Source organism: Physeter macrocephalus, chromosome 17 (assembly GCF_002837175.3).
Source record: "Physeter macrocephalus isolate SW-GA chromosome 17, ASM283717v5, whole genome shotgun sequence".
Classification (NCBI taxonomy): domain Eukaryota; kingdom Metazoa; phylum Chordata; class Mammalia; order Artiodactyla; family Physeteridae; genus Physeter; species Physeter macrocephalus.
The window spans coordinates 49,901,460-49,917,620 of record NC_041230.1 but is presented as its reverse complement, the minus strand read 5'-3'; the positions used below and the strand labels follow the sequence as shown (position 1 = coordinate 49,917,620).

General features: G+C 41.7%; 1 protein-coding gene across 1 annotated transcript; it reads left to right on the top strand.

The window, feature by feature from the left end:
- The first annotated feature begins 110 nt into the window (after window positions 1-110).
- Window positions 111-14,098, top strand: MPHOSPH6 (M-phase phosphoprotein 6). The gene is made up of 5 exons (XM_007121836.3): window positions 111-203; window positions 5,288-5,400; window positions 10,509-10,599; window positions 12,850-12,944; window positions 13,396-14,098. The coding sequence occupies exons 1-5, from the start codon at window positions 153-155 to the stop codon at window positions 13,526-13,528; spliced, it is 483 nt and encodes a 160-aa protein (XP_007121898.2). The 5' UTR covers window positions 111-152; the 3' UTR covers window positions 13,529-14,098.
- Window positions 14,099-16,161: the final 2,063 nt, after the last annotated feature.

The window sequence follows — 16,161 nt, the reverse complement described above, 5'->3', positions numbered from 1 at the left end:
AACGGGGGGGGGGGGGGGGGGGGGGGGAGCCACGGGGCGGAGCCACGGGGCGGCACGACGCGATGTACGTAAGAAGGCGCCGACGCGCACGCAGCGTCGCGCATGCGCGGCGGACATAGTAGCGGCGGAGCGCGGCCGCTGGGGTGCTCAGTATGGCGGCCGAACGCAAAACTAAGTTGTCCAAGAACGTGCTGCGCATGAAGGTGCGGGGACGCGAGGGATGCGGGTCGGGCGGCGGGAGTACCCGGTCTTCCAGACCTGGCTAGAACCGAGGCGGCGGGCGTATGGGGGCATTCGAGAGGCCCGGGAGGATCTCCAGCTCTCGCGGTCATTCATTCACTTAGCGCCTGCTCTGCGTTAAGCACTGGGAACCGGATTATAAATCCGTCGGATTCTCTTTTAAAGCCCGCGGCCGGATAGGAGAGACGCCTAAGCAGGCAGTTAGGATGCGATGTACTAAGTGCAGTGATGCTAGAGTCGCCGGAAGCCCTTGGAACTTACTTGGGCTTCTGAGGGAAGTGGCGTCTAGTAGAGACTGAAGGGTAGGTGGGAGGGTTGGGTGCATAGCGGCATAGACTGTGGGGAAAGCGAGTTCAGAAGTCTGAGAGGCAAAACCCCCAAAATCCGTTATTTCCAAGAACTAGAGGTCATTCAGTATGTCTGGAAGTCAAGTAGCAAGAAATGGGTCTGGAAAAGGCGACAGTAATCACAAGATGCAAGGAATTTTAGGCCAGGTTAAGGATTTTTTTCTTTATCTTGTGAGCATCGGGAAGCAGTTGAGCACCGGGGAAAGTATCATGAGCTGTGCTTTTTACTTTTCACCGTTACTTTAACTGTCCAGTGGAGAATACATTGGTGAAAGAAAGACCCGACAAGGGACCAAACTGCAGTCATAACGACCAGCTAGATCTAATGATCTGGGTGAGGGGTTTCAAGTGATGGTGGGAATGGAGAGAATTTTAACAGTTGAGGTGAAAGTGAATTATATCACCCAACTTGAAAGAAAAGTGATTTTCAGATTTGAAATTGAATCAGTTTAACCAAATAATTTCAGAGTTGTGTGGGGAAAGACAAGGGTGTATGAAAATGAATACAGGAATTAAAACAAGAGAAACACCCAAGCCTTAAAACTTAATAGTAGTGGCAAACATACTATGTGGTAGACATTCAGTGCTTTGCATATTATAACGTGTGAAATCCACGTAATAACCCTTTGAGGTGGGCACGATTATTATCCCTCTCTTACAGCTGAGGCACCTGAAACAAGAAGTAGGTAACTTGCCCAAAGTTATACAGCTAATAAAGAGTATTGGCAGGACTTAAACTCAGGCAGTCTGGCTTCAAAGCCCTTGCTCTTAATTACTATCTCTACTGCTTGTCACTGAACACCACTCATAGATGCAGACTGTTAGCTGTCATGTTTACAGAATAATGGAATTTCCAGTGAAGGGAAGCAAGGCATGAATAATGTTTGGAAACATTGGAGAGTAAATGTTGCATGTGCAAGACATGAATGGAGTTGAGCTAGGATGTAACTAGGGATGAATAGGGAGAGTGAGGGTGCAAGGGAAATCATAGCATAATTTATCATTTCTAAAGTACTGCTTTCAAGCATATTAGCAAAATTTGAATCTTTACTGAACAGAGTTTTTATTTTTGCTTGTGGTTTATAACATGTAAGTTTCAGAGAAGTGGACTGGCAAAGCAGACACTGAAAAGATTTTAGCAGTTGTTTTAGCTCTTGGAATAAGTCAGGTGAAGATGTGCTGGGTAATTAGGGCTCAGACCAACTATCTGACTCTGGAATTAGGAAGGAAGAAGTTAACTTAAAAAAATTATCCACCCCTACTTGAGTGATTGGGGAAGACACAGCTGGACATTGGAAGCAAAGGAGAGAGAAAAAAAATTACCCAGGTTCTTTGTGGGTTAGCAACTTCAGCCATGGATGAGAAAGAACTTACTGGCAGGATAGCAGGAGACACAATATATACGGATAGAGTGGGGTATCCTTTGAGAAGCAGTGGAGCAGCTGCATTAGGTTTCCTTATCTAGCGTAGCTGTTCAGCCAGAGCTAATTGTAGAGTAAGAATGAGAGGGTTGAGGATTTAATATTGACTCATTTGTTTTCTAGTGTACTCGAATTCCTCTGTCTTGGTCAGCTCTTGGGGGCTGGAGGGTGATCCTGACCAGAAGTAGAAAGTAAAGGAGGTAGGTGGAAGGTCTGTCAGTATGATGGAATGGTTGTAGAGAGGGTACTTAATTGTGATTTTAGCTCTTTTGGACTCTTAAGACAGAAATTAGTGAATTTTTTCTGTAAAGAGACTTTAGTCTTGTGGGCCAAACAGCGACTGTTACAACTACTCAGCTCTTCCATTGTGGCTCAGAACCAAATGAATATGACCTTGTTCTAGTGAAGCTTTATTTACAACAATATACATCCAGCCTAAGGACTGTACTAGTTTGTGAGACCTGCCCTAGGCCGTCAGTTGTGAGCAAAGTTAAATCACTATCTTTAGAGTATGTTTTTAGATGCTGTCGAGTCAGGAGAATTGGGGAGTTGCCTGATTCATGTTCACAGGATGATCTGTCCTTTCCATGTGTACAGAATGTGTGTGTGTGTGTGTGTGTATTTTGTATACCATAAATAATATCTACCTGACTAAAATTATGAGGTAAAAGGGCAGTTGGGCAGGACTGGTGAGTTTCACCACCAAGAGTATAAGTGATGAAATGAGGCATCTAGGTTTAAAGAGAACCATCCAAGAAAGGGAGTCTGGAAAAATAAGACAAGTCTAGACTCACGTTCAGAGAAAATTTATTGAGTTCTTCTCAGGTACCAAGTACTGCCTGAGTACCAGTAATACAAGATGAACAAAAGACATGGTCTACTATTCATAATCTTAGTCTTTTGGGAGGCACAGAAAAAGCATAATGAGCCAGTGTTCATAAGGCTGTCTTAGAAGTAGGGAAAGGTATTCTTTTATGGGAACAGACCTGAGAAGAGCTTGGCCAGAAAAGTCAGGGAAGGCCCAAAAGACACATGCTCTGGGCCTTCCCAGAGGCATATTTTGGCAGGCAGAAAATTGAAGCATGATGTGGAGTAGCAGAGGCAGAAAGTGGGAAAGTGGGAAATGCAGGGTATGCATTACAGAAATTGCCAGTTCTTCTTTCCTTTGGTGAGGCTGTAGACACAGAGGTGAAAGGATGAGGACCACAAAACACTTTAGATAGATCGCAAACATTTCTTTTATGTTTATTTAAAATAATGATAGATTCACAAGAAGTTGCAAAAAATGTAGAGAGATGCCGTGCACACCTCACCTCCCTGTCTTATATTACTAGAGTACAGTGCAAAGCCAGGAAATGGGCAGTGGTACAATCCACAGAGCCTGCTCAGATTTCACTGTTTTACATGCACTCCTTCATGTGTGGGGGCAGGTGTATGTGAGAGTGTTTATCGTGTGTAGATTCATGTAACCATTACCACATTCAGGATACAGAATTGTTCCGTCACCACCAAGTTCCCTTGAGCAACACCCCCTTTGTAGCCACGCCCACTCCCTTCTATCATGCCTAACCTCTGACAACCACGCATCTGTTCCCCATTCCTATAATTGTGTTACTTCAAAGATGTTGTATAAATGTAATCATTACAATGTGTAACCTTTTGAGATTGACTTTTTTCGCTCAGCGTAATTCACTTCAGATCCTTCTAGGTTATTGAGTCAATCAGTAGTTCCTTTTTATTGCTGAGTAATATTCTATGCTATGGACGTACCATATACTTAACCATCCACCTCTTGAAGAGTATTTTGGTTTCCAGTTTGGGGCTGTTGCATATAGAGCTGCTGTGAATATTCTTGTATAACTTTTTGAGTGAATGTAAGTTTTCATTCTCTGGGATAAATGCCCAAGAGGACAGTTGCTGGGTTCTATGGTGAGTATATGTTTACTTGTGTAAGAAATTGTCAAGCTATTTTCCACAGAGGTTATACCATTTTACTTTCCCACCAGCAGTGTAGGAGTGATCCAGTTTCTCTACATCATCATCAGAACTTGATGTTATCACTGTATTTTATTTGTGAACATTTTTCAAGTTTTGTCATTTCATTTTGTAGCCATTGGTAAAGCCCTTATGCCTAAAAATGCTTGTGTTTTTGGAAGAGCTGGAGTAGAGGGGAAAGTAATATGGAGCCTGGATAAGGGAAATAAATGGGGATTAATGGAAACCAGTGGAACCCTAAACCTAACTTCTGGGATGCTCCTGGATGTTTTCTGAATTTATTTTTTCCCATATTGATACTTTATCATTTTGCTGCAGTTAACTTCTTGGTTTGTTCGTCTGTCTCCTGAGGAAATATAGCTATTGTTTCTGCTAGGAAGAAACTAACAGCAAGACTGGCCTGTTTTGAGTTGAGCTTCTGCAGATTTTAGAATAAAGGGCAGCCGTAGAGTTGATGAGCGTTTCAGAGGATAGATGTAAGTGAAGAGCAGCGGGGTTACAGATACAGCTTTGCGGCCATCTGTGTTCACAGAGCCCTTACAATGCATCATTCGTCATGCTGGTACTCATGGAGATGATCCAAACCCAGTCCCTGCCCTGAAGGTCTTCAGAAAAAACAGATACTCAAGAAATTAAAATGTCCTGAGACTAGTTGAAGCTGCCGTGGGAAGCTTCTAGGAAAGAGATGCTGATTTCGCCTGCAGCTATCAGGGACGATTTTACAGAGTTGGAGTAGCTTTACCTATGTCAGAAGGGCTAGAAGTTGGCCAGGTGGACGAACTTGAGAAGGGCATTACAAATCCAGGTCAGCAGGTGCAAAGGCCGATGCGCTTCCCAGGTCAGAGAGACATTCGTATAGTACTGGGCATCCTCTCCTTTGTGCCCCCCTCACTTTCTGTCTCAACCTGCCTGTCCTGCTCTGTGGATCAGTCTTTTGTCTTAGCCCTTGCTCACTGGCTATTATGTAAAACTGAAGTATTTAACGTGATACTTATTGAATACAGTTGGGGTTTTTTGCCTGTTTTATTAAATCAGAAAAACTAAAATGTGGTAAAGCTCTTTTAAAGTCTTCTAAAGGAAGTACACATGTTGCTTTTTATGTGCTCTAGCAGGCTCCCTCCCGAAGTGATGTTGTCAAGGGCAGGGCTAAGCTGCTTGGTCACCCCACCCACCCCCACCCATGAGACGGGATTCCCAGAGAAATGAAGGAGGGCAGGTTGAGTTTTCCTCACCGGTAAGCTGGGAAAAATAGTTGCTGACACTGATTTTGTTTCGTTTTGACAGTTCATGCAAAGGGGACTGGACTCAGAAACCAAGAAACAACTAGAAGAGGAAGAAAAGAAAATCATTAGTGAAGAGCACTGGTACTTGGATTTGCCTGAGCTTAAAGAGAAAGAGTAGGTTTTTTATGACACTTTGGGCGTTCAAAGGGAAATCCCTGTAAATGTGATTGATCATTGCATGACACAAAACCCATGAAATAGTATCTATTCAGTTTCTTGAACTAGCCTTGCAAATTTTTTTTAAATTATTAAGTCTATAAGAGTTCTAGTTTGATTTATACATTTTTATTGGTCCTCGGCCATCATTTATAACATGGTTCTTTTTTTTACATTGAATAAAGGAATCCAGCCTGTGTGTCTCTGGTAATAACTGGAGACCTTTTATGAGACTCAGTAATGTGCTTTGTATCATATTAAGTTCTGAAGATTAGATGTGTCCTTCAAGCCTGTCCAGTTTTGTTTCAGTAACAGAGTTCTCCATTAGGCTGAGCTTTGTAAAGGCAGGTCAAGAATGTTTTGTTTATTTTCTTTTTTTTAAATTTTTGCTATTAATACTAGTCATCTTAGCTAAGATGAATTGGGTCTATAGTGTGTTTTAGGAACTGGGCTAAGCACTTTACATCTCTTAATTATTTAATCCTCATAGCAAACTTGAGAGCTGGCTACTATCTTTCCATCCATTTTATAGTTGATGAAACTGAAGCTTAAGGCAGGGTAACTAGGCCAGGGTCACCAGCTAGTCATTACTGAAGCTTGATAATACACTAGATCATTTCTCTTCCACCTCTAAGCTTGGTTGATGCATGATAAATTTTGAATGAAGGAGTGACGGATTCACATCATCAATTAATTTTTCTAAATTCTTCTGGAAGCTATTTATCATCTCTCCTTGATGCTTTTCTTACCTTGGTAACCTCTGTGGTATGGCAGTTTTATTTAAATTTTGTCAAATGACTGTAGTTGCTGCTTATTGTCTCCAGGCCCATTTATGTCTTTCCTTCCATACCTTATAATTTATTTTTTTCTTTTTAACACATTGTTTTCCATGGTTCATTTGGTGGACTTTTTCTGAATCTTTTCTGGAAGGTTAGACATCCTTCTCTAACGATAGAAAGTACGTCCCACCAGGAGGGATGGAAGGAAGGTACTTTGTTTTCTCTGCTTGCTTCTCAACCTGCTTTTCTCTTCTCAGAGGAAGCAAGATGTTAGTGAGGAAGGCGAAGATGATGCTAAAGATGGTATGGATTTGGGAGCAGGGGTTGGTAGGAAGGGACCATTACTGGTAAGGAGCTATAATTTAATTTTATGCCTTGGCTAAACTTGCTCGAAGTTTTGCCACATGTTTTGTTACTTGCTTTTATTGAAAAGCAAGACAGTTTGTATCCTGTTTTCAGTACCGTTTTTTTCCCCCCAACACAGCATATTAGTCCCAGAAAAATGACCCCTAGATTCCTTTCCTAGGGAGGTAGGTGTCTCAGTCTGTTCAGGTACTATAACAAAGTACCACAGACTGGGAAGCTCATGAACAACAGAAATTTATTTCTCACAGTTCTGGAGGCTGGAATTTTAAGATCAAGATATCAGCATGGTCATGTTTTGATGATGGCCCTTTTCCTGGTTCATAGCCAGCGCCTTCTTGCTGTGTCCTCACCTGGTGGAAGTGGCTAGGGATCTCTGTGGGGTCTCTTTCCTAAGGCCCTAAACCCCTTCATGAAACCCCACGCTCATGACTTTTGCACTTTCCAAAGGCCACACCTCCTAGTACCATCATCTTTGAGGGTTAGGATTTTAACATACGAATTTGGGGGTGGGGGGGACACAAACATTGAGACCATAGCAGTAAATAATAACCTTTTGCCATCATTCAGTGTCCTATTTATGTATAGGAACGAATTATCAGTTTAGGATGTTGGCAGGAAGAGATGACACTGTCAAATTGGGTAATTTGAGGAGCGTATAACAGAGACCACCAAAGTGTGAGCCGGTGTAGGGAAGCCACTGTGGACAGTGCAGCACCTTGGTGGCTTGTATAGTAGAAATAATTTCCACTCCAGGCCTGGAGGATCAAGGGGAGGGAATGGTTACTGAATCTAAAGACAGGCTGTGTGGAGAGAGCATCTTACAAGAGCTGCTACCTTTATTTGAGGGCACAGCCAGCCCAAGTAATCCCATAGGAAGGGAGCCAGCCGTTCCAGACAGCAAAGGAGCCCTTCAGTGTATTACATTCAGATCAGCCTCCCAAGGCATTGATAGTGGGGCGGGGGGGCGGGGAGTGGGGAGTAGATCTGGAGGGGTAAATGGATGGTATGTCCCTGGGTTGTGTGTGTGTTTTAACACCCCAAATAGGGAGACGGTGGAATGGATTGGTTAATTAAGTGCATGGGCTCTGGAGACAGGCAGACCTGGCTTTGATGCCCACCTCTGGTACTCGCTTACTTGGGATCTTGGGCAAGTTATTGAACCTGTCTTGTCATTTGTATATTGGATGTGATAATAGTATCTGTCACTTACATTATGAGAAGTAAATGAGATAATGTATGTGAAGCAGTGACCACAGTGCCCGGCATAAAACACAAGAAATGTTAGCAGTATATGTGTTTCCTTATACTTGAATATTATGAAATTCACCCACTCTTTTTGCTCATTTGCGTCTGTGAATCTTTACTTGGTTTTGCCATCTGAATTATTCCAGAGGGTTACTACTCTCTGTGAAACTGGAGATTCCATTGTGTATATGCTCTGGGAGTCTAGAGGTTGCCATTCAGCTGCCCTGGGCTATAACTCAGTGACTGTTAGGGCTGTTCAGTGTTCATACCTCCCCTTATAGGACACCCCTAGCCAGTGACCAGGCTGTGTCGGGGGCTGAGGGTCTGGCTTCTTTGTCTCGGCTTGGAACAACTGCAGGGCTTCCTAGAGTTTCTTGTAGGGGCTGAGGTCTTGCCATAGCCACGTTGCAAGTCAGCTTCTCCCTCAGCCTAGCCTTGCAGTCTTCGTTTCCATAGAGGGGCATCTGCCACGCAGCACTCATCAATAAAACTTCTGCACATAACTCTCAGAGTCTGCTTCCAGGCAACCTGACATAAAATATTTAGGAATACTAGGAATAGAATTTACCAGATCCAAGTTTTTGCTGTGTTGTGGCTATATGGCTTTTCTCCAAAGGATGTGCCCTGGTATAGAGGATGTGAGTATAGCCATTTTAATTACTCCTTTGCCATAGGATGTTGTTTAAAAAGTATTTTTGCCTCCTGTGCTTCTCGCGCTTGTGCGTTGTGGCCTGGTGAACTTCAAGAACTGTGAGCTCTGAGATTGACCCTACTTAGCAAACTGACAAGTTAGCCTGCCACAGTTTCATGGATACTGGTGGAAGGTACAAGATTCCTGAGTCAGAGACAGAGGACTTTATTACTCACAGCAAAGCAAGCAGCAGGAGCATCGCGCTGGCATCATTTCCCCTATTCCCAGGGAGGATGATGTGGCACCCGCAGTAGGTTTGCATCACAGCAAAGTCCTGAGCTTAGGAAGCCTGAGTCTTTGATACTAGACTGCAAACAGACTTGCCCTTGGCTCCAATGGAGGCATTATCTTTATTATACTGGGCATTAAGCAAGTCTGCGCTTTGCTCCAGAGGAAGAATGAAGGCAAAGCTCTGCCTTTCAAAACTGTTCACTGTGCATATATCCTTAAAAGATATTTCAGAACAAAAGGGCATTTAGTGCCTCACTCACAAGGTGTGCTAAAATGAGAGAGACCCATAGAGAATTGTTCCTCCGCAGTGAGTTTTTGCCCTGTTTTGCTGTGCATATTATTTGTGGCCTTAGGCAAGTTTGTTTATTTTTTTCTGAGCAGTAGTTTCTCATTTGCAAAAATAGATGAATATTTCCCTTATTTGCTAACTGAATTAGTGTCGCTCATCATTGAAACTATGCTGTAGATCACAAACCACTTATGCTCCTTTTTATATTAATGTTACAGTTATTGGGCCAATAGAAACCCATGGGAAAGCCCTCTGAGGGGCCAGTGGCCCTACTGTGAATCCTTTCCTGGCCTTTGGGTCCACCTCTTGACTTAAGTGAATGCTTAAATGCATATGTATGGTGCTTTCCTGAGGGAGATGATTTACTGGGGACATTGGTGATGTTTTATCACCTGTACTTCACAAGAAACAAGATCGGCCGGTTGAAAGGGAATCCCTAGTTTATGGAAGAGGCTGAACAAAAAATTCAGGAGAACATGTGCCTAAATTTATTGGTTACAGTCAGCGGGCTGGTTTGGTACCAGTTGCTCCTTTGTGGCCAGGAGTGGAATAACCTTCAGGTTTATCCATTTGTTATCTGGCCCCCCTCTAGAATGTAACCTCCATGAGAGCAGAGCCTCTTCACAATGGCTGTCTCCCCATCTCTAGAACAGTGCCTGGCACACAATTTGGTTTAACAAGTGTTTGCCGAGTGAGTGAATGAACGAGTGCATCTTGACAAGAAGCAGGGCAATATTGCTTGACAAGGAGCAATCTGCCATAAAGGCCAAGTATTTGCTTTCCTGGCTTGCTTTATTGTTGATTGCCGGGCTGTAGTTGGATATGCTTACCTGGAATTGGGGTCATAAACTGGTGACTCACGGGAGACTCCCTTTTGGAGACTGAAACATTCACCCTTGCATCACATTTCCAGGGCAACAGTGCCTCCTGGATGCCCTCTCAGCAGCAGTGTCATTTTTACCAGGGTGGTTTTGTAGCGTGTTTTTGGTTTGGAGTCAACCACCTAGCTACCCTGTTTCTGCCCATTTTCCAGTTCTGTTCATCCAGCTCTCCCATTGATTCTGTGAGATACCAGTATCCTTATAATAAATTACTTCTCTGCTTAAGTCATCCAGGGCCAGTCGTTATTTATAACTAAGAGCTCCAATTAAAACACTCTTTTAAAGCTACCTAGGACACTAATTTCTGCAGATTTAATAAAAACTTGGTGGGGGGTATAAACGTCAAGGAATCTTTGCTTCACTTTTGGAAAATTCAGGTGCCCTGCCACTCTTGCCTCCTAATGCTTTTGTTGACCAAATTAATCAGTTTTTATTTCTAATCCTAGGTCAGAAATATTACTGTATTTTTACTTGATTCCGCTGAGAACCATAAGATCTATTTTTCATTTGAAATCTTGACTTTTATTTGCTGTGCTTTGTTATAAGTAGTCATGGTATTAATACAGGTTTATTTTCTCGTCTAGGAGTTTCATAATAGAAGAGCAGAGTTTCTTGTTATGTGAAGATCTTCTCTACGGAAGAATGTCATTCAGAGGATTTAATCCTGAGGTTGAGGTATTAAATATAATTGCTTCACATTTAAGATTTTTCCAATTGAATTCTTTCTGCTTATAAATGGGTTCAGGTTTTTCCCCCACCAGATACCATTTCTCCTCATTATGTAGAAAATAACAAGCCTTGAAATACTGCCATAGCTATTTAAAGAAATTATAGGCATTGCAGTCTAGTTTTATGATAGAATTGAGTAGATAATTTAATATAGCAGTATACAGTCCCGGACAGTGCCACTGTTAAGTGTTAGACTTTTACCTCAGTTCTTTTGCAGGAATGTCAGGATTTTATTCATATGATGCTATTACAAAAAATTATTTTCTGGCATCTATAAATGTGTCTTTTCTAGTGGAAAAAAATGTTACTTAAAATTTGAGTAATTTGACTTTTTAATGGACAGGTTTTAATCCAAGCTTGTAAATAGATTTTTAAATGAATCTTTGGAAAGTTTGTCTGAAAACGAAATATTCAGCTTATAACCGAGACATTCATTTTAATTTTCCTGCCTCGGGTTTGTAGAGAAGCACAGACCTTCGTTTAACAAATAATTATTAGAACTCTGGCTTATATATTGAAAGCCATCCTGTCAGGTACTTGACCAACCAAATGGAGGTTTGTGGTATAAAGCTTTAGTTTTGTAACTATCACTTGAAACCACGGTTTCTTAGCCCTGGCACTATTGACATTTGGGGCCAGATTATTCCTTATGGTGGGGGCTTTCCTGTGCACTGTAGGATGTCGAGCAGCATCCCTAGCGTCTACCCTCTACCCACTAGATACATATATACACCCCAGTTGTGGCCGCCAAAAATGTGTCCAGACATTGCCATCGGTCCCTTGGCAAGCAAAATCATACCTGGTTGAAAACCAGTTCTCTCAGGATGCTTACAGGGACCACAGTGAACCAAACTCAATGCCAGAGTTTATTTAAAGATTGTAGGTTGATTTTCTTTCTTTTCCTTTTTGAGAGGATATGATAATTAAGATGTTAAATTTACTTTACACAGAATCAACACAAAGTGTTTGTTTTTAATATATTTCCTTGTTTTGGCCTGCTTAAAGCTTTAGATTAGGAAGACAAAGAGGACAGTGGGGTAAAAGGGAAAAAAAGACAGCAAAGATTATGAGTGGATGATGCCCAGAGACTAGGGTATTGGGCGGGCAGGGACTCCAAAGTATGTCTGATACAGTGGGAAAAGGGGTTGATCTGGCCCTCCAAATTTGATGTGGGAAGTTATTAGAAAATGACTTTAATTACTGGCACTCTGTAACACTGAATATATTCTCTCTGGGAAAAGGTTTTGAACTGTTTGGCTTGCAGATCTGAGCTGTCATAAATTGTGAGAAAAGTTCAATGTACCTGGTTATAAAAAGAATGATACCAACTTGAGAGTACTTACTTTATTATAAGCAGGATGAACTTAGAACACATTTTTTAATATCTATGTGTTTCTAGTGATAAAGAAGGTAGTGTACTTTTTTTTAAGTCTGTCAGAGGATAACTATCAAGAAAAGGTTAATGTGAGAAAAAGAAATGAAGGAGCGTGGACATCATGTGGAAATCAGTGCATTATCCACCCACGTGTTCAGGGGTGAGGAAGGTCTCCCAATTATACCAGAGCCAGCCTTCCAGTTCTTCCAGCAGTTTGCTGCTCCCCTTCCCCAACCACCACCAAAAACTGCATTTAAAATTACTCTTGGGGGCTTCCCTGGTGGCGCAGTGGTCGCGCGTCCGCCTGGTGATGCAGGGGAACGGGGTTCGCGCCCCGGTCTGGGAGGATCCCACATGCCGCGGAGCGGCTGGGCGCATGAGCCATGGCCGCTCCCGCATACCACAAAAAAAAAAAAAAAAAAAAAAATTACTTTTGACTGTAGTGTTTCTCCCATTTGGCTCAAAGTTGGGAAGTTCAAAGGGTATCTGAAAGTTTACTTCTTCTTTCCCCCAGTCACTAGAGTGTATCAGCAGTGTGCCTGCTTTAGATACAAGTAAATAATAAATTTATGATCTAAAATACATTTAAACTCATTAACAGTAAGTCTAATCTAGTGGAGCTTTGTCTTATTATTTTTTTAATTCAGAGCTGGCTTCTATTAGCATATTGTAGAATAAAGTATTATAGAGAATTCTTTATAAATTTTGGTTAGTCCTGTAGATTCTGTGGCTTCTGTGTCTCTACCTTCAAATACGTTTGACACCAGTTCCTTTAGCAAGCTTTTTCCAGCCCTGCTAGTCCCCATTGTTGTATTTTTCAGAAATTAATGCTTCAGATGAATGCTAAGAACAAAGCAGAAGAAGTTGAAGAGGAAACAGTGGAGCTCGATGTGTCAGATGAAGAAATGGCTAGAAGGTAACTGTTACCTTGGACCAGCTTTATAATCTGAGCCCAGCATTCACCGGCTCTCACAAGTGCACTCTTTCCGCATGGTGACTGGTCTACCGTACCTTTGAAGGGAGTACCCCAGCAGGAAGTCATCTTGGCTTAGTCATCTTCTAACATGGCCTGGGGTGGATTTATACCTGTCACAGGCTGGCAAATTGAGGGCTTATTTCTAGTGTTGCTTCTAATACATATTTTTAAATATACATCTCAATTTATTTAGGATAATGCAAAAACAAAAACAGTGAAGAATTTAATCATTCATAGAGAACTTCATGAATTTTCAATCAGATGGTTTCTTTTAATCAAAGTTTTGATTTTTCTTATTCTTTGTTACGTACTTGGTTTGATATTCTTGACAAGTCTTGATTCCTACCTTTTTTATTTGAAACTAAACTTGTTCTGTATATCATCTTAACAGATACGAGACCTTGGTGGGGACAATTGGGAAAAAGTTTGCCAAAAAAAGAGACCGTGCCAATTATGAAGAAGATGAAAATGGAGACCTAAAACCAATTAAAACAAAGAAGATGTTCTTAAAGCCCCAAGATTAAAACGGATGCCTTAAGATATGGCTCAGGGTTGCCTTGTGAGAATCAGCACATTTTGGAACTCATTCTGTTGGTTCCTCTATAGTTATTAATGCTGTAATGTTTATTTGTAAAGAAATGTATAATTTTGGAAACATGCTGGTTTTGGAACAGATGTGTGATGGATGTTATACATCCTTTGCTTAATGGTATTCATCAAGAGTGGATTTTTAACCCTTGATCTTCAACTGTACATAGGTACGTGGTTGCTTCCTAAAGAATTTTTTATCTCAGATTTTTTTAAATATAGTTCTCCAGTCACTGACCTTGAATTGACTCATGTAAACTAATACCAGTGTTTAAATTGCCCTTATGTTTATAATCATGTCAAGTCAGTTCATACATATATTTTGGAATCAAATGTCATGAGAATTTATTATATGTAAGTTCATCAAGAACAAACATGCCTCTCCAGGCTGAAATATTTCCATGCTACCAAGTCAATGTCAGTGTGTGGAATTCTGTTTTTTTGTTTAAAGCCTTTAATTAATTAAGAAAAAAAATTGTTCTGTAATAAATACCTGTTTTCATATACTTTTTCATTCTCTTATACTTTCAAATAATAATTTTAGTCTAATTCAGTATTGGAGCTTTTATTCAATTAGTAACTTTTAAAAAACAGCCATTAATTTAGAATATGGTGTTGTATTAGGTTGAACCGTAAGAAATTGCCTTTTATGGGTCAAAAACAATTATCGATTTTTGATAGTTCAGCCCAGTAGAATTTACCACCAAGCAGACCATCTCATAATCTGAACCTTATTCTAAGTAGTAAATACAGAAGCCCATGGAATTAAGTGTGTAGGTGTGTCTGTCCATCTGGAGATATGTACCTAGGACATCTAAGAAATACTGATTTCATCTAATTATGTTCCCAGCAATTAAATGAGGTGCATTTCTCCTCTCTCTCTGAATCTCCTTAGATTCAGATTGCTCTGTGACCTCAGTTCTCTGGTGAGTTATGAAAAGGTCGTGACTTTGAAGTTAATCTGACTCTAATTCATTGTGAAGGTGAGGACAGTGCACCTTCTGGCTCCCTACATCCTGGGGCAGAAGCTCGAAGTTTTTCACAGCGCTTCGCCGGCACCACAATCCGTGGATTTATGGAATCCCTCATGATACTCTGCACAGCCTTACTTCCAATAGCTGAACCCATTTCCCAATAGAAGAAGTGGAGCAGTGGGCTTGTGCCTCTGGAATTCACTGGTCTTAGCACATACCCCAATACCTAGGAGCAGTGGGTGTAATAGGATGGTGGAATGGTCTACTGAAGATTCAGTCACGGCCCTAGGTGGGGGTACAACACTCCATCTTACAAAATGTAATTTATGTTTTGAACCACTGACCGCTCAGATGGGGCTGTTGCTCTCATCATGGTCAGAATGTATGGTCTGGAATCAACAGAGGCAGAGGGAGTGGCTCCTCTCACTGTTATACCCAGTAACCCACTTAGGCATTTTGCCTCCTGTCCCTCAATTTTGACCTCCATTGTTTGGAGATCTGGGTTCCCAAGGAAGGTGTGCTCCCACCAGGGAGGACAGCAGTGGTCCCATTAAGACAGAAATTGAAACAATCTGGTCATTTTACCAGTAAATCAGTGGGCAAAGAAGTTTACTCTCCTGGCTGGTGCATGTGATCTTGGGAACAAAGGGACATTTGTGTTGTTCCTACACAATGGGTGATGAAGAAGGATGTCAAACCCAGAGCATTCTCCAGGGCATCTTTTTTAGCACTTCTATGTCCAATGACAGATTTTAATGGAAAACTACAACCTCAGAGGTGGGAACGATTTCAACCCTTTAGGCTATGAAGTCTTGGATCACCCTAGCAGGTGTCAACCCTGAGCAGTTGAGATGCTGTCTGAGGAAAGAGGAAACATGGAGTGTGTGGGGAAAGAATGAAGTTTATTAACTTGCGACCCTTACAGCCTTGTGACCAATTACAGGAACAAATTACGGAGCAGCTTCACATCTTTTCTTCCTTGGTGTGTGTGTGTGTACTAACTTCTCTCTCCTCCTTTTATTATTGTGTACATTTTTTTAAAGAGGGTTAACTTTGGTCCTAGCCTTGAGATAATAGAATATTCAGATGGGTCTATGACTAAAGTCCAGGTGTAACTGACAGGAGGTAAGATGAATAGTGTGACTGTTTCCCAGAAACGGATACAACGTCTGCTGGGATTTTGGATAACGAGTGAGAACATCTTTTGTACAAAGGATGTTTGCAATTGGTTAGGTAGAAATGGAGTTTTTCTTCTGGGAAGTTTAATCACGTTTAGAAGCGTGCATGTGTTCACGTGCAGGTGTATGCTGAATGGCCCAAGGGACAGACTGTTGCAAATATTAACCTGTTGTAGCTCAGATTCAAACACTCTTCTATACTCAGCTTCTGATGCTGGGCTGGCACTAGGCAAAGCCCATTTCTTGGCCCTTCCTGTCTGCTTCCTCTTTGCTTCCTCTTCCTTTGCCCCCCCACCCCCAAACAATACCTCTTCACCCCAGCAAAGGCTGGCGTTCCAGTCACAGTTATTCATAACACTTGGTGCCCCTCAGATGCCTGCCTGGTACCCTGGCCCACAGGGAGCCCCACTCAGCTCA

Coding starts and splice junctions, on each gene's coding strand:
- MPHOSPH6 (XM_007121836.3), top strand. CDS start 153: ATGGCGGCCGAACGCAAAACTAAGTTGTCCAAGAACGTGCTGCGCATG. Junction 204..5,287: donor AGAACGTGCTGCGCATGAAG/GTGCGGGGACGC, acceptor TCGTTTTGACAG/TTCATGCAAAGGGGACTGGA. Junction 12,945..13,395: donor GATGAAGAAATGGCTAGAAG/GTAACTGTTACC, acceptor TCATCTTAACAG/ATACGAGACCTTGGTGGGGA.